We start from the raw sequence: 17,344 nt of genomic DNA on the forward strand, positions 1-17,344 counted from the left end.
CGACTTGTATCTCAGAATTCCGACTTGTAACTCAGAATACCGACTTGCAAGTCGGAATTCCTACTTTTATCTCAGAATTCAGACTTGTAACTCAGAATTCCGACTTGTAACTCAGAATTCCGACTTGTAACTCAGAATTCCGACTTGTAACTCAGAATTCCGACTTGTAACTCAGAATTCCGACTTGTAACTCAGAATTCCGACTTGTAACTCAGAATTCCGACTTGTAACTCAGAATTCCGACTTGTAACTTAGAATTCCGACTTGTAACTCAGAATTCCGACTTCTAACTCAGAATTCCGACTTGTAACTCAAAATACCGACTTGCAAGTCGGAATTCCGACTTTTATCTCAGAATTCCGACTTGTAACTCAGAATTCCGACTTGTAACTCAGAATTCCGACTTGTAACTCAGAATTCCGACTTGTAACTCAGAATTCCGACTTGTAACTCAGAATTCCGACTTGTAACTCAGAATTCCGACTTGTAACTCAGAATTCTGACTTAGCAAGTCGGAATTATACATTTGGATTTTTGTTTTTTGTGTGGCCCTTCAGTACGAAAGCGCTGAAGTGAAGTGAAAGTGTTTTTTTTGACCTCAAGAGTCTACTGTCAAAATATTCGTACGAATCGAAGATCTGGTAAAGTTTGATACCCGGCAGAAACACAAGGGCAGCTCTAAGTTATCGATTCGCTTTCCCTCTTTCCCCTGCTCCACAATGCAGAGGGAAAATCAGTTCTGTAGTAGGAAGGTTGCCGGGAAATGGCAAGGTGAAGGGTGGTCATGTCACGGTGCGTTCTGGAGTCCGGAAAATTGTCGGTTCTGAAAGGGGTGCCATGAATGAAAAATCAGGGACGTCGGTTTGGTGAAACATGGTCTTAGTTGGCTCGTATGGAATCGGTGATGGTGAGATATTTATGGTTATAAGCAAGGGTTAGTCGGAATTTAACATGTGCCTGCTCATTAAATCGATTTATGTGTATACAGGGTGTTCGAAAAACTGCAGGAGGTCATTTCTAACCCAAAAACGTTATTACTTCAGTCATTGCGTCAATAATGGTATTATTCCTCACCTCTTCGTCGATAAATTGAAAGTTCGAAAGGTATTCCGGTTCAAAATTCGAAAATAACATTTGTGAGAAAAATCGCTCAAAAATCAACCATATCTGTTCTCTTCATCCTATATTGTGAGTATGCATTCAATTTCATGTCGATGTAGGTATTTAGAATCATCTTGTATGGATGCAAATTTGAATCGTGCTCTATATTAACCTGTTTTCCATCAGAGAAGCTTTCTAACACAACACATCGTGAGTGCGAGGCATTATTACAACATTACAGCTTCAAATTGTCTCAGCATCAATTGACTTATTGTTGTACTATACCAAAGGTTGTCTCGAAATAAAATAGGAGTTTTTGACTCGTACAAATATTTTAACAGTAGATTCTTGAGGTCAAAAGAAACACTTTTTTCCTTTATCATTTTTTCCGAATCGGCTCGGTTTAGAAGATACAGGCTGTTGAAAAACCAGAAAAAAAAATTATTTTCAGTTCTCACAAAACGTTTTTTCTTTATTTGATTAATCTGTTTCGAACACAAGATATCAACCACGTCTTCCAGTGTCCTCGTTATGACCATTACGTACCATGAAAATACCAAAAATTCAGAGAACCCAACTCTTGAAAATAAGTTGGACGCTGTATAATGAATATTTGAACGTTTTATATGTATTCTTCATATTTTCTCGTATAATGCGCCGTTTTAGAGTAATTTGATGTTCAAAAATAAAAAATATCTGTGATATTCGGAAATTTGGGTACTTTTGACTGCAACTCTGTTCAAAAGATCCACAGATGTGTAGTTTTATAGATTTAGTTAGTTATTCTGAAGGGAATTTCGTTTCTACGGGGTTGGCATAGCTCAGTATGAAAATTTAAAAAGGCTATATCTTTTTATCAGTGCCGAATCGGTAAAAAATGTATTGGAAAAGTGTTTCTTTCGACCTCAAGAATCTACTGTTAAAATATTTGTACAAGTCAAAGACTCGCCCTGTGTACAGAAACTTACAAACCTTCTGTCCTCTCCCTCTTCATCAGAAAACGTTTTAACGTTGAGTAAAATGCAAATACACTGTGTGCCAATACCGATATATGAAATGCACTTTTTCGCATTTGGATGAAGAAAGCTTTCACGCAAGAACCATTAAAATGATGACTCGAGTGATGGGTGTCAAGCAGAGAAAGTTCCAATTCGAAGAAGAAAACCCTTATTTCATTGAGTTCAAGGGTGGCTCTTCACATCAGAAGAAAACATAAGTTTCGAATTCTAACTCTTCCCATCAATCGACAACAATTAATTGTTTACGATGGTGAACTAGACAGTTAGCCAGGTTGGAAATCCATCACAAGTACCTGAAGTACTTGTTGAGATGATTATTCATTCACCTACTATTTGAATTGACTGTAACCTCAATAACGGTATGTCAAAGAGACACACTTGCTATCTAACTGCAAGTTTATATATCTCAACAACTATGTATTTTTAGTCTTCACTTTCTCTATACTTCATTTCCCTCGTTCTTGATAGTTTGTGGCTTTCCCCGTGACGCATTTATCATTTATTTATCACTTAAAAGTGTAGGGTAATTAGTGGAGTTCTGTGAGAGAGGGCATTAGAACCCATCAGGCAATCTTAGGGATAAATTCTACCGATAATTATTCGTATTTCTCAGTATAAGCTCAATAATTAGGAAAGTTATGGCATCAGGAATTTTGTCGACCAGATTCTGTGATTTATATCGATGTGATACAGGAAATTCGATGTATTCATAAATGGTGTTTCGAATAAGTTCATAAAACGTAAAAGTACATGATTTGCGATCATTTAAAGAAATTCTAATGAGTTGTTTAAACCTACGCAACTACACGTTCAATTGCAATCTCATAATGATGAATGATATTCAAGAGATTGTCTCTGAAGTATTATTGGGACATTAATTATTTTATATCGTTTTGATTGCACTTCTAAACATAAACTAAGCAATTATGTCTAAGCCTAAGCCTTCACATAAACGTTTAGTTAATAGTAAATCTGCAGAGACAAGCTGTATGAGACTATAGTCTAGAAATTTCAGAAAAAATGTGATTTCATAAAATGGCGATATTCCCATACAAACGCAATTGACAGAAAAACATCGTAGGGCAGCCTTTTATTTTATTTCCAAATTCTTTTGACAGGTGTTCATTTAAGGATGTGTCTAGATTTTAGTGGGTTAACCTCGAGGGACGCAGTTTTGTTTGGAGGGAAAGAGGTCGAAGAGGAATTGCTTTTAGGGGAGGTTCTATACAGGGTGAGTCTTTGACTCGTACAAATATTTTAACAGTATATTCTTGAGGTCAAAAGAAACACTTGTTTGAAACATCGGACAAATTTGGTTGTTTTGCAGAACGCTAGTATGACCAGTCAAGCATATCATGATATGGTCAATGAAGCGCTGGAAACTCATGCTGTTGAAAGAATGGACTGGCCAGCTAGCTCTCCAGACATGAGATGTGTTGACAACTGTCCTGTCGTACCTAGAACAACTAACAGTATTGTATATTTGGACCAGGTGGTCCCAAAAGCTCATAAATTGTCTTCAAACGTAAGACTTGAAGGGTATAATGGGACCAACTATATACACTAGCTTTACCAAGACAATTTTCTCTTCATTAAATTTTTTCTCTGTTGTTCAAATCTGGATTACTCCGATTTTCAATTTTTACCAAGAAACTCTTCATTCTTTTACGACGAAAAGAATATGAACTAAATATATACTCTAATATCTGATCAAAATAAACAACCTTTCCTGGAATAAATTGGTGGAAGTTCAGTGATGCCTTTTAATTATTGAGCAGTGTATTTAACAGCTCACTGGATATGTCACTGTTACATTTTTTATCTATTTCCTTTCGGCTCCAGCATATCATTGGCAATTATACAACTGTGCCTTTGGCGCGTTGAAAAGGGAAATTACCTTAGCGATTCTTACTACTAATCTGTAAGAAAAACGGTGTTCAGGATTAAAGAAACCGACAGATCTGCAACTGGTTGGTCTCCCCGGATTGATCGTCCTACTTGGTGCTAAACAACGTGGTCTTCTTAACGCCTTTTTACTAGTGGACTTGCTTTCCATCAGTTCATTCGTTTGCGGTGTTTTAACGCGACAACAGCCACACATGTTACTATTTAACGCAGTCTCGGGCTTATAAACGGGTGCGAAAATAATAGTGACTTACCGATGGAAAGAACAGAAGTCGGACCATTCATCCTTAGATATTTGCTCAGCTGCTAAGAAGGTGGGTGGTTGAGATTTTTTGCTTATTGAGGGGAAAAGAGGTGACATTTTTAGGTAAGGTTGAGGGTCTGAGTGTGCCTGATGTTGAGTGAGCTACTGGGCAAAATCCGATGAGTGGTTTCAGAGCTATTGAAAAACATTAAAAAAACCATCTACTTGTATTGTGAACAAGTTGTTGATGTCTTCGATTTACTGATTTAGATGCTCTCGATGTATTCACAAAAGCTTAACTCCTAATAAAACCTTCTGCCCAAAAAAAAAATAATTATGAACCATTGTATTGTGTTAATATTACCATTTTCATCTTTTCTTGTATAGTAGCAATCAATGGCAGAATCTACTGAAACTAAATTCACTATGCGTGAATTAACAGAGGTATTTCAATTTGATGACCGTAGCTTTATTGATGGTGTCGCTCAAATTTGCCAGCGGCAAGTTCATGAATCAATTCAATTTATGGACATTAGATGATTTCAGTTTCACAATCAGACAAGCGGTGGTAATGTACCTACTCACTGAATATACAGGTTGAGTCTTTGACTGGTATAAATAATTCAACAGTAGATTCTTGAGGTCAAAAGAAACACTTTTTTCCTTTACCATTTACACATACCAATTGTTTCTTTTGACCTCAAGAATCTACTGTTAAAATCAAAATCATCTTGCATCGAATATTATTCCTTGAATAAATTGAATGTTCAAATATTGCAAAAAACTTTAAGCAAGGTGTTAATTACTCGAATGAACTCAGAATTAGCACCTGAATAAAAAATCTCAGGCACACCTCAATTCTTCAATCAATCATTAAATAAATATCTATCTTCCTAGGGCAATAGAACTTGATACCGCTAGGGACTAACAATGAATCTATTGTTAAGAATAAGAAGATATGTCTTCAAGAAAGTATGACTCGCAAATACTTACATCCTTTCGTGTGCCATAGGTTAATGGAGACCGAAATGGAAAAATGAGGTTGCAGAAAAACAAATTAAACCTTGTAATGTTATAATAGACTCAGGAAGAAAATAAGGAATAATAGTTTATAATAAAAAACGAGAGATTTACTGAAAAAAAATTGTCATCTTGCATTGTCTAATTTATTGTGAAAAAAATAACTTATACCTTTACCTTATTAAAATCATTTAGACCCATCAATTTTTCTCTCACCCTGTATAGTCGATATATGCAATGAAACCAATGATATCACATCCATTCGTCATTTAATCTGACACAAGGAGTAAATTTGAAGGTACCAATTCTACCATCAGTCCAAATACTAATTAGTTGTAATAAATCATAATATAAACTAACTTTGTACACATTAAAATTGCAACTTAGCGAAAATACCATTTCGATAGATTAGCGATAATGGTAATTCAGTTGATAACAGAATGTTCCAAAAATTGCTTCTAGGAAATTAGTTTTTACAGTTAATGTGTGAGCATTATCATTTTCTTGTGATGAGGACTACCCTGAAGGTCTAGTGACTATATTGATGGTACGTTGATCTGTTTCTTGGTGTGTATGAAATATGAATTCTTTGATATCGATCTTAAAATGTACAGGATTTTTTCGAATAGATGGAAAATCAATACAGTCCATATTGAATTCCATCAAAATAATTTTTCATTATTAAAAATACCTGTTTGAGTTGAGGAAAACTTCTATATAACATTTCAAATGAACTGGAAATGGTAGGTATTTTACTAATATATGGATTCTAAATGTTGTAGCATCAATACATAGTAATGGAAATTTTTCCGCAAATATAACAATGTAATCGAAATACGAAAACTGCACTCAATATTTAGATTACTGATTGTGATACAGTGATACTGAAGTGATGATGTATTACAACATATTCTTCTAGATATACCATCAAACAAAAAATAGTTCCGCCCGAGCAGGGACTTGAACCCTGGACCCTTGGATTAAAAGTCCAATGCTCTACCGACTGAGCTACCCGGGCTCGATAGTGACTTAAGCTCAAATATGTTATCTGGGGTTAACTTACATATCCTTGACTGAAAATACAACATATACTTCTACATATAATTATCAAAAAGTGTCGCCCGAGCAGGGACTTGAACCCTGGACCCTTGGATTAAAAGTCCAATGCTCTACCGACTGAGCTACCCGGGCTCGATACTGACTTAAGCTCAAATATGTTATCTGGAGGTAATTAACATATTCTTGACTGAAAATACAACATATACCTCTACATATAATCATCAAAAAGTGTCGCCCGAGCAGGGACTTGAACCCTGGACCCTTGGATTAAAAGTCCAGTCAAGTCAAAGTCAAAAATAGTTTATTGAATGTTCATGTGTACAATTTGTGATATTCAATTCTAGCAATTCATTTTTACAACAGTAGTTCCTACTTTATGTATCTACTACAATTCATTAAATATGTGAACTAATTCTATTGACAATTAGTGATATTTCTTTTTTTATGGTATCATAAGGTTGATAAAGTCACAATTTAATTGTTACAGGAAAAATAAAAATAAAAAAACCTGTTCGAAATAATTCTGAATAAATTAAACTATGTACAATTGGGTATGGGATGTAAGACTATATACAAATGGGTATGGGATATAAAATTATGTACAACTGGGTTCAAGGAATTAATCAATTAATCAAGGATTAAAAGTCCAATGCTCTACCGACTGAGCTACCCGGGCTCGATAGTGACTTAACCTCAAATTTGTTATCTGGGGTAACTAACATATCTTTGACTGAAAATACAACATATACCTCTACATATAGTCATCAAAAAGTGTCGCCCGAGCAGGGACTTGAACCCTGGACCCTTGGATTAAAAGTCCAATGCTCTACCGACTGAGCTACCCGGGCTTGATAGTGACTTAAGCTCAAATATGTTTTGTGGGGGTAACTAACATATCTTTAACTGAAAATACAACATATACTTCTACATATAGTCATCAAAAAGTGTCGCCCGAGCAGGGACTTGAACCCTGGACCCTTGGATTAAAAGTCCAATGCTCTACCGACTGAGCTACCCGGGCTCGATAGTGACTCAAGCTCAAATATGTTACCTGTGGGTAACTAACATATTCTTAACTGAAAATACAACATATACCTCTACATATAATTATCAAAAAGTGTCGCCCGAGCAGGGACTTGAACCCTGGACCCTTGGATTAAAAGTCCAATGCTCTACCGACTGAGCTACCCGGGCTCGATAGTGACTTAAGCTCAAATTAGTTATCTGAGGGAAACTTACATATCCTTGACTGAAAATACAACATATACCTCTACATATAATTATCAAAAAGTGTCGTACGAGTAGGGACTTGAACCCTGGACCCTATAAATATCAACAATTGATTTTAAAAATGTTATCTGAACGATTGTATCCATTTCAACTGCTGAAATAAGTTTTTACAAAACTGATAAATGCTAATGTTGTTACAAAAATTGCAGTTACAATTATTCAATTCCATGACAATTGCTACTAATTTATATCCACATCATATTGCTCTTATCTGTAACTCAGTTCTACCAAGATTTAAAATAATTCAAAATAATTTAATTCTTATAGGTACCTATAGTTAATTATTTTGAGGAAAAATAAAACCAAAAAGCATGAGTGGAATGATCTCAAAGTGCACAATTCAAATATTCGTGTTATATGTGATTGAAAGTCGTGCTGAGAGTCTTAGTCAACAACCTAATCTCAAATTTGTTACCTGAGGTATCTTCAAAGGACAATTCAACTTCAACACTTCCTCTAAGAAGGAAATATGGAAAAAATTACTATGTTTTCTATCACTTTCTTAATATTTAACGAGAACAGTGACAGTAAGTTGAGCATTCACTAAATTTTCGAACTGGCAAGTGAAAAAATTCGAACCTGGGTGGGTGTTCATTTGCAGATGGTATGGGACGTCCATATCCATCGTTTGGCAGTTTTATTGCCGGGTAGTGAAGAATAGGGATAATCTCAAAATTCTTCACTTCGAACCGTAGGGTGGAAACATTCAAATGTGCAATAAAGCACCAATAAAACTACAGAAAGACCGGTGCCTGGGAATCCCAATACTTCTCAGCATATTCTCATCCCATAAAAACCATCTGCAAATGTATAACCGATTCAGGTTGCAGCTCTTTTAATTAAAAAATGTAGTATAAATGTATAACATCTGTTATACTGTTATCAGTACATTAATAAAAAGGGTATATAGAGAACAAAAGTAATATTTTCACGTAAATTGTGTCAAATATCTAAAAGTTCGGTATGAAAATATGGGTTTCCTAACACGCTGAATCTGTTGCAAGCCTATTTCTCTTCGATTAGGATGAACTTGAGTTCTTTTACTGAAATTCCTTCTAAGAGGTTTGAAGAAACCGATTTTTTTTCGGAATGCCACCATATAATCGAATTATAATATGGAATACTTCCTGTTCACCTGCGCTATCTTCGTTAAGTGAAATTCATCGAATCCAATTAAGAGTTTCTAAAGGGAAAAATGCGAAATTGTTATCACATTATCGTTAAATTTGCCAAATGAATCTTCGGTAATCGAAATAGAATTGTCTACCTGGCTTTTATTTAAACAGATCACAACATCTCTCTAGAGCCAGTTCGTTTCCGCAATTTACCAAGCCTTTGAAGGCTTGGAAGTGTCTTTAGATAATTTGGTAAGTTCGAATTTTTTTTTAGTGACTTGAAACTATCACATATTTGAAAACATCGTGCATAATACGAAATTAGAATCACTGTTCAGCATGTATATAGAAGAAAGTGATATATAACGAAGTAATGTTGTTTTTTTTGATATTCTCGAGTCAAATAATGATCGTGAGAGTATTCAGAAAATTGCGATTAAACATCCATGTCTTGGGCGCCTACCTTCAAGGATTTTCTACCTTGACACTGCTCTTTCTTGCCTTATTTATTTCATACAGCGTTGGAACAATGTCATCGAATTCGAAAACAATAACAAATATTGAATAACTCCGAACAAAGTTATTGCATTCCTATAAAATCAAATGAGTAGATATCTCTTTCAATCCACTCATTAGACTAGGTGAACTTTATGTTTTAGTTTTAATATCGATGATCAAAAACAGTGCTAGTATCTTTGTATCTTAAATTGGGCTCTTTTTGAAGTCAGAAAGTGTCCCGAATTTGAGATATATTTTTATAACAAAAAATTCTTCGATAAACTGATTTAAAGTTAGAGAATCGGGCTTTTTCTTTTTGAAGTTTTTCGTAAAGTGTTTCACATGCATAATCAATACTTTCTGAAAGTCTGAAAGCGATATCTGATGTGGTGAAACGTATATCACTTATTATTTCAATTCTTTTCAGGTTTTGTGGAGGCAAAACGCTTGGAAAATGTCTTTCGTCGATCTTTTCTTGGAAACCGCCAAACATTATGTTGGAAACGTGTACGATTTCTACCTTTGGACATTATCGTTAGCGGGTAAGTCTAAATAACTTCCATCCATTGCCCTAATAGCCCCAAATCAGTTAATAATTGTTAAATTCCATTCAGTTGTAGAATTTGAAACTCTCCTCCATCTTGGAATGACTTTTTAGGTTAGAACCATAGAAAATCGAATTTTTTTTTCAGATGAGAGGACGAAAGGATGGCCCTTGGTAGACTCCCCAGTTCCTATGCTCACCTACATTGCCATATATCTCTTAATTGTATGGGCCGGACCTAGGTATATGAAAAACCGACCCCCTTTCAAACTGAACTGGCTGCTACTTCCCTACAACTTTTGCATGGCCGCCCTGAATGCCTACATAGCCGCTAAGGTAAGTGGAAACTCTAAAAAATGTCAATCAGTTCCCTTTCCAAACTAAAATAAGGTCCACGAACAATATGATTTTGAAACTTTTTTTTTCAGTTACTGATTGCTTCCACTAGACTACGTTACAGCTACATTTGCGAGCCATGCAGACAAAGATTCCACCCGGATGAATTACAGGTGAGAAAAACAACAGTATTGAGTTTTGAGGGTGATATTAACAAGCTTATTTCTGGACCGCAGATAACGGACGCAGTTTGGTGGTATTATTTCTCCAAGCTGTTAGAGTTTTGCGATACCATCTTCTTCATTTTACGAAAGAAAGATCAGCAGTTGACCTTCCTCCATGTCTACCATCATTCGACGATGTTCTTCCTCTGGTGGATAGGAATTAAATGGGTGCCTAGTGGATCATGTAAGTGAAAAACGCCATTACCAACACAAGAGTAAATCTTTGTTGTAGTAGTTCAGAAGACTCGTAGAGCAAAACGTGTGATTAAACGTTAGTTCCACTATTGTGTTGAATGAATCTCTAGATTCGAATCAGAATCATTTTTTGTCAATTTTTAATGTTGATTCGACATATCAATATGGTATATTTTCATTTTACTCAAGTGACTATTATAAATTTTCATTTTTCAATCATTTTTCAGCTTTTCTCCCTGCTATGGTCAATTCTGGAATCCATGTTCTGATGTATTCTTACTACGGTTTAGCAGCACTAGGACCCGCTATCAGCAGATATCTCTGGTGGAAAAAATACCTGACTATCCTTCAAATGGTAAGGGGAACATTAAAATGACGTTTAGTTAATTGTTAACAGCGAATATTCGAAATTTAGAGAAAGATGTTTCATTAAAATAATCCATTCGAACTACCACTTATAAGAACTATTGATAGCCGTGACTACCGCCAACTGCATCTAACTCGCATTTGAACTACCCATCGTCATTGATGCGTTCTTGTTTCAGATTCAATTCACCACTGCCTTAATATTAGGAGTCAATGGAATAAGGACCGGTTGTGAATTTCCGTTGTGGATGCACTACACTCTCATATTTTACATGCTCTCTTTCATCGTCTTGTTTGGAAACTTCTACGTCAAGGCCTACTTAGAAAAAGTAAGTTTTGGATAACTATCCTTGAATAAATAATTTGATTCTTACCTATCTCATTTTCAACAGGGAAATCAGGTCTTCTTCGGAATGGACGTCGGATGTGGACAAGGAAATACTTACCAGGAGAAGGCACGAAACGGTTGCAATAATTCCTTGCGCTCAAAAGATGACTGATATTTTGTTATTAAGATGTGTTATCTTAGTATTAAGAACTTTTCTATTTTCGGAAAGACCCTAGTTATACATATGAAGGTACTTTTTTTAGTATTGATTAAAAAATTACATAAAAATTTGAATTGTTTCCATTTTTTCTCAAAGTATCCCTTTGTTCTTCCGGTGAGTGGTTTGAAGTGAAGAAATCGATTTAGAAATTGAAAATGTTTATTTCAAATCAAAAATCTCATATATAATGTTACAAGAGCTATAAATTCAATTTATAATCAACAAAGAAAAAATATTGACAGTATGAGAAGTAAATTAAATAATTAATCACCGACATCTACAATAAATTTATGGAAAGGTATACATGAATAATACGAGACAGAACACAAAAGGCACTATCAGGGTTCAAATCATTCACAACATATTCCACTTTGGCATTACAATAATTATAAAAAAGATTCCATATAAAATATTTCAATATATTCACTCTATTTGCCACAAGATAAAAGGGAAGCTGGATTCTCTTGGTACAATAGTACCAAAAAGACTACGATAAAAGACACTATTAGTTTTTAAAGCCATGAGTCATGATCAATCGTGTATAAAAAGTTGCAGATATGCGAAAATATACGTTTTTGTTACGTTACCCTCATCCACACAGCCAAGAGATAATAATAATAAAAAAATTTTGCTCACTCTCCACCTGAGTACTAAAAACGTTGAATTTGATACTTAAAAAAATATTTGAAATCTGGAATGTCCGTTACAAATGCATTGATTAATTATAGTTACAAGAATGATTCACGTCTATAACACATACAAATTTCAGATATGAAAATATACAGTATGTCTGAATTCCGTTCACTTCGATTTTGTGAATTTATTTAGGTTAGAACCGTTAATTGAAAATAGTTTTTACGATTTAATTGTGCACGCTAGGGGTAGTAGACTCGAGGCATAATACGTTACCGACTGATGTTGACGAGTGGATACCACTCGGTAGTTTCGGTCGTCAGATCCAGAAGGCCGAGTTCCAGCTCCACGCCTCCTAAAAATTCATTTTCCTGGAGGGCGTCGTAGTTCCAGATTGTTGCTCTCAAAAATCTCTGTTTCACCGTGTCCAAGGTCATTCGGTATTCAAGCTTTCGGATGAAGATCATAAATTAATTGGAAGACAATGGTCGAATTTCGAAAAATTTCCAAAAAATGGAATCACTTAAGTGATAGTCAAGACCTAACGCCTGCTTCGAGCACGATACAATTTTCAGATTTTTAACTAGAAGAGTTGCTCTTTCAGAATATGTATCACATTTCCATCTACGATTAGTTTTATTGAGAGAAAAATTACTCTAACGGTTACTATCGAAAAATTTCCAAAAAGATGGAATCACTTAAGTGATCGTCAAGACCGAACGGCTGCATCGAGCTCGATAAAATTTTCAGATTTTGAACTTAAAGAGTTGCTCTTTCAGAATATGTATCACATTTTCATTTACGGTCACTTTTATCAAGAGAAAAACAACTCTAACGTGGACTAACGTAAAATTCCCAAAAAGATGGTATCACTTAAGTGATCGTCAAGACCGAACGCCTGCATCGAGCACGATAAAATTTCCAGATTTTTAACTAGAAGAGTTGCTCTTTCAGAATATGTGTCACATTTAGATCTACGATTAGTTTTATTGAGAAAAAAATTGATCTAACGGTTACTATCGAAAAATTTCCAAAAAGATGGAATCACTTAAGTGATCGTCAAGACCGAACGGCTGCATCAAGCTCGACAAAATTCTCAGATTTTCAACTAGAAGAGTTGCTCTTTCAGAATATGTATCACATTTCCATCTACGGTTACTTTTATTGAGAGAAAAATTACTCTAACGGTTACTGTCGAAAAATTTCCAAAAAGATGGAATCACTTAAGTGATCGTCAAGACCAAACGCCTGCATCGAGCTCGATAAAATTCTCAGATTTCCAACCAGAATAGTTGCTCTTTCAGAATATGTATCACATTTCCATCTACGGTTACTTTTATTGAGAGAAAAACCACTCGAAAATTGACTATCGAAAAATTTCCAAAAAGATGGAATCACTTAAGTGATCGTCAAGACCGAACGGCTGCATCAAGCTCGACAAAATTTTCAGATTTTCAACTAGAAGAGTTGCTCTTTCAGAAAATGTGTCACATTTAGATCTACAATGATTTTCATGAGAGATACGCGACTAGAAAGTTGATCTTACCATTTCCATAAAACTCGGATGGCAATTCCTCTTGACAACTTTGGTCTTCCTCTTCGTAGATTTGGTGGTGTCCGGTTGTAGATAAACCTTGACGTAAGTGGAAGGTTCCTGTCCGTTGGGCATCAGCGCAAGGCCGCGGACGTGATGAACCATGACGCTGAACACGCCCTTCGAGAACTGCAGGGACAGCTTCAGTTGCCCTTTCAACCTACCGCTTTCCTTCTTATAACCTAACCCTCGATCTACAAGCATTAGAAAATAACAGTGACGACCGAGTTTCAACGGATTCTTCTTCGTAAAAATGTTAGAACAACTAAATGAAAAAATAAAAATAAAATAAAACGAATAAGTGTGGACTACAATCCATCATTTACAACATTTCCTAGAAAGACCCACCTTTCGTCTTTCTGTAAAAATCTTCTTGAAACTGTTGGTCCCTCAGCAACGGATGGAAGAAGGTATAGACCAATTCGGAATGGGCGATCTCCTTGGCACATAAAAATAACGACTTGATGAACTGAGCAACCTCGTGGAAACGTTTCTCCGCCACCTGCTTGATGTTTGAACGTCCCACGTGAAGTCCACTGGATAAACTGGATAAAAAAAAGGTAAAAGATGTATGACCTCAAAAAATAACCCAAAAATTAAAAAAAACACATTAGTGTAACATTGATAAATTTTATTCCATCTCAGGAGATTCTCTAGTGAATTTCACATCAATTCCGATGAGAGATCCGTAATCTATCACAACAATGTCGCTGCTGATGAAACTGAGGCAACAATAGATGGGAAACCCGTCAATTCCAGGTAGATAATGGAAAAGTGGAGATAAAACACGCCGGTTTATCAGTTACCTACAATAATGGAATTAGATAATCCCCAATAGATAATAAATATCATTTTGGTCGTCACGATCGATCTGCGATCAAATATGAACATTTTCAAAAGATTCAAAACCACGTTCAACCCCAAAGTTCCCAAAAGAAAGACCAGGAAGGAGAAGGGAGAGCCGCAAATACAGTGCTTGAAATATAGGATTTATTCGGAGTTCACGACAGAACGTAAGTGACATTAGCCAATTATACGTAGTCGAAGCAAAATCATCATTCACAAAGTTATCACATCACTACAGGAAATTATAGGTATAAGTTGTATCATTAACCGTTCCAGTATCTGATAAAAATGCCATTCATTATAAAAAATTAGGGATATTCTAGGCTAAATTGAATAATTGTGTTGTATGGTCTCTCCAAAGTCAGTTGAGTGAATTTTAAAACGTCAATACATCTGTTCCTTGATGTTAAACCGCTTCCACATTCAAATGACTTTTGGATAGACTCTGCCTTCATATCAAATGAGTACCTACTGGCAGTGCAGTTACACATGAGCACCTCTAGCCTACGAGGATGTATTGATAGATATCTAGTTAGCCTAGACCACTACCATAGCAACGAACAATAACTCATTAGAAGTGTCAGTGTGAAGTTTGAAGTTAAAAAAGTAAACCGGAGTTACGCAATAAATAAAAAGAAAGAAGATGTCCACCGAAATTGTGAAAGTAGCTGTAATATTTTGAAAATCGGTGAGGGGGCGATAAACTATAAATTAACCGCTGTATTCAAACGGGTTAAGAGGTAAGCAGATTTACGAAGATATGCTTAATACCCTTGGTGATCAATGTCCTTTGTATGCGACCGTGAAAAATTGAACTGCAAGCTTCAAGAGGTGAATTTTCCATTGAAGATGATGACCGATCGGGAAGGCCAGTTTCTGTGTCAGTCTCCGAAAATATCGATGCAGTTCATGACATGATTTTATCAGAGCGTCGAATTGGGCTAAAACGGATATCTGAAGCACGGAATATTCCATACGAACGCGTTCACCATGTAGTTCACGTCAATTTGGATATGAGAAAAATTGCTGCAAAATGGATCCCCAAATGTTTGAATGTCGACCAAAAGCGTGCAAGGGTAGAAGCATCGCGTTCGATCTGTGCTCGATTTGAAAACGATGTAGACTTCTTGAACCGAATTGTTACTATGGATGAGACTTGGGTACATTTATACGATCCAGAAACGAAGCAACAATCGATGGAATGGCGACACTCTGGTTCTCCAAGACCTAAGAAGTTTCGTGTCCAAAAATCTGCTGGAAAAGTTCTTGCTTCAGTTTTTTGGGATTGCCATGGAGTAATCATGATTGATTTTTAAGATACGGGTAAAACAATAACCGGAGATTACTATTCGATATTACTGACCACTCTACGGGAAAAAATTAAAGAGAAAAGACGAGGAAAGCAGTCCAAAAGTGTTTTGTTTTTAAGGTCAACGCCCCTACACACAAATCTCATGTTGCCATGCAAAAAATTCGTGATTTAGGGTTTGAATTACTAGAACACCCCCCTTTATTCACCAGATTTGGCTCCATCTGACTATCATCTCTTTCCTCAACTGAAAAAATGTTTAAAAGGTCGTTAATTTTCTTCCAACGAAGATTTAATAAAAGCTGTGGAGGTCTGGTTTGCAGAGCATGAAGAAACATTTTTTTTGAAACATCTAGAGACGTTGCAGCATCGCTGTAATAAATGTATCCAATTAGGAGGAAAATATGTTGAGTAATAAAATATTTTGACATTGAAATTTTGGTTCTATAGTAGGCTAAGAATGTTTCAATATATCCTCGTAGGTTTGGAATTTCCCAAGGTGTCTCATCGACATTAAAATTTAAAAATATACCTTGCGTAGGTACTATTGTTAAAAAAAAATTATAAAAACAGGTACGAATTTTTTCAGATGTATTCGACACCAACCCAAGGCATCTACCGGAAAAACCTTTCACCCCCACGCAATCTAAGAAACTCCACGTTAAATCCTTATCCGAGAACAACCTGTCATCAACAGAAAAATCCGATACCAACCCGGACCAGAAGGTTATCAAAAACGGTATGTGGCCCTCTGAAAACGACCTGGGAAAACCCAACAAATCGGAAACGGATAAACAAATACAACCAATACCCGCCGAAGTCGAAACAACAAATTCGGCGACAAAGAAAAAGGATAAAGGTATACTGAAGAATAAAAACGAAAGAGTGGAAAGCGAACTGTATAACGAGGATAATTATGCGAAAACGAACTTCAACGAGGAAGTAACATACGAGCAGTACGAGCCCATCGACGATGAACTCGGCGAGGAAGACATCTACTATTTCGAACAGAGGGAGGACGAGTCTTCGGATAAGTACGTGGTCCACAAGAGCCCCACTGTACACTTCACAGAGAGCGACCACGAGTACGAGGAACCAATTCATCAAAGCGGAGGACTGGGAGGTGAAACCAGGGAAAATCCTGTCTACAGACTATCTACTCATCCTAAACTGAATCCTACGGTGCAAGGTACTACCAAAGATGAAGAATACGCAAGAAGTATCGGACTGAACACTTTCGGGAATACCAAGAAGCTCGGGTACCCGGGAGATTACAGTCTGGAGGCAGCAAGCATATTTTTTGAAAGCCAAGACGATCACGAGTGTTGAACCCAAAGACGAAAGTGATTCAACACTAGCTAGATTGTTGTGATATTAAGCGTCTGAAAAAGAAATGATATTTGGAGAAATCGAACAATAAAATGTTGAATATAAATTAAAGACATCGTGTTTAACATCTGTGAACATCAACATAACCTCATCTTCTTGAGTTTCTGTG

General features: G+C 36.0%; 3 protein-coding genes and 5 non-coding genes across 12 annotated transcripts; 2 read left to right on the top strand and 6 right to left on the bottom strand.

Moving 5' to 3' along the window:
• The first annotated feature begins 877 nt into the window (after positions 1 to 877).
• LOC123318729 (elongation of very long chain fatty acids protein 4-like) lies at positions 878 to 11,526 on the top strand. 5 transcript variants are annotated; one of them, XM_044905451.1, is made up of 8 exons: positions 878 to 907; positions 9,679 to 9,793; positions 9,944 to 10,131; positions 10,224 to 10,304; positions 10,368 to 10,539; positions 10,778 to 10,905; positions 11,096 to 11,245; positions 11,309 to 11,526. In XM_044905451.1, the coding sequence occupies exons 1-8, from the start codon at positions 893 to 895 to the stop codon at positions 11,414 to 11,416; spliced, it is 957 nt and encodes a 318-aa protein (XP_044761386.1). In that variant the 5' UTR covers positions 878 to 892; the 3' UTR covers positions 11,417 to 11,526. The 5 variants fall into 5 exon arrangements, with proteins under 5 accessions (XP_044761386.1, XP_044761385.1, XP_044761389.1 ...); XM_044905450.1 differs by lacking the exon at positions 878 to 907 and adding an exon at positions 3,221 to 3,351; XM_044905454.1 differs by lacking the exon at positions 878 to 907 and adding an exon at positions 4,209 to 4,339.
• On the bottom strand, positions 6,235 to 6,307 carry Trnak-uuu. The gene has a single exon. It is a non-coding gene; the product is annotated as a tRNA-Lys (tRNA).
• Positions 6,408 to 6,480, bottom strand: Trnak-uuu. The gene has a single exon. It is a non-coding gene; the product is annotated as a tRNA-Lys (tRNA).
• Positions 7,124 to 7,196, bottom strand: Trnak-uuu. The gene has a single exon. It is a non-coding gene; the product is annotated as a tRNA-Lys (tRNA).
• On the bottom strand, positions 7,297 to 7,369 carry Trnak-uuu. The gene has a single exon. It is a non-coding gene; the product is annotated as a tRNA-Lys (tRNA).
• Positions 7,470 to 7,542, bottom strand: Trnak-uuu. Its single transcript has one exon. It is a non-coding gene; the product is annotated as a tRNA-Lys (tRNA).
• Positions 11,527 to 12,369: 843 nt separating the features above from the next.
• On the bottom strand, positions 12,370 to 14,543 carry LOC123318411 (phosphatidylinositol 4-phosphate 3-kinase C2 domain-containing subunit alpha-like). Its single transcript, XM_044905024.1, has 4 exons — positions 14,498 to 14,543; positions 14,040 to 14,267; positions 13,644 to 13,885; positions 12,370 to 12,546 (listed from the first exon to the last, which is right to left on the bottom strand). Exons 1-4 carry the CDS (start codon positions 14,541 to 14,543, stop codon positions 12,370 to 12,372), a joined length of 693 nt encoding a protein of 230 aa, XP_044760959.1.
• LOC123318766 lies at positions 14,040 to 17,286 on the top strand. Its single transcript, XM_044905501.1, has 2 exons — positions 14,040 to 14,704; positions 16,436 to 17,286. The coding sequence occupies exons 1-2, from the start codon at positions 14,575 to 14,577 to the stop codon at positions 17,173 to 17,175; spliced, it is 870 nt and encodes a 289-aa protein (XP_044761436.1). The 5' UTR covers positions 14,040 to 14,574; the 3' UTR covers positions 17,176 to 17,286.
• The last annotated feature ends 58 nt before the right edge of the window (positions 17,287 to 17,344 follow it).

The sequence above is a fragment of the Coccinella septempunctata genome, chromosome 8, assembly GCF_907165205.1.
Source record: "Coccinella septempunctata chromosome 8, icCocSept1.1, whole genome shotgun sequence".
Classification (NCBI taxonomy): domain Eukaryota; kingdom Metazoa; phylum Arthropoda; class Insecta; order Coleoptera; family Coccinellidae; genus Coccinella; species Coccinella septempunctata.

Coding starts and splice junctions, on each gene's coding strand:
- LOC123318729 (XM_044905450.1), top strand. CDS start 3,253: ATGTGTCTAGATTTTAGTGGGTTAACCTCGAGGGACGCAGTTTTGTTT. Junction 9,794..9,943: donor TTGGACATTATCGTTAGCGG/GTAAGTCTAAAT, acceptor TTTTTTTTTCAG/ATGAGAGGACGAAAGGATGG. Junction 10,132..10,223: donor ATGCCTACATAGCCGCTAAG/GTAAGTGGAAAC, acceptor TTTTTTTTTCAG/TTACTGATTGCTTCCACTAG.
- LOC123318411 (XM_044905024.1), bottom strand. CDS start 14,543: ATGATATTTATTATCTATTGGGGATTATCTAATTCCATTATTGTAG. Junction 14,268..14,497: donor ATCTAATTCCATTATTGTAG/GTAACTGATAAA, acceptor TTATTTTTTGAG/GTCATACATCTTTTACCTTT. Junction 13,886..14,039: donor TTTTTACAGAAAGACGAAAG/GTGGGTCTTTCT, acceptor TAATGCTTGTAG/ATCGAGGGTTAGGTTATAAG.
- LOC123318766 (XM_044905501.1), top strand. CDS start 14,575: ATGAACATTTTCAAAAGATTCAAAACCACGTTCAACCCCAAAGTTCCC. Junction 14,705..16,435: donor TTCGGAGTTCACGACAGAAC/GTAAGTGACATT, acceptor GAATTTTTTCAG/ATGTATTCGACACCAACCCA.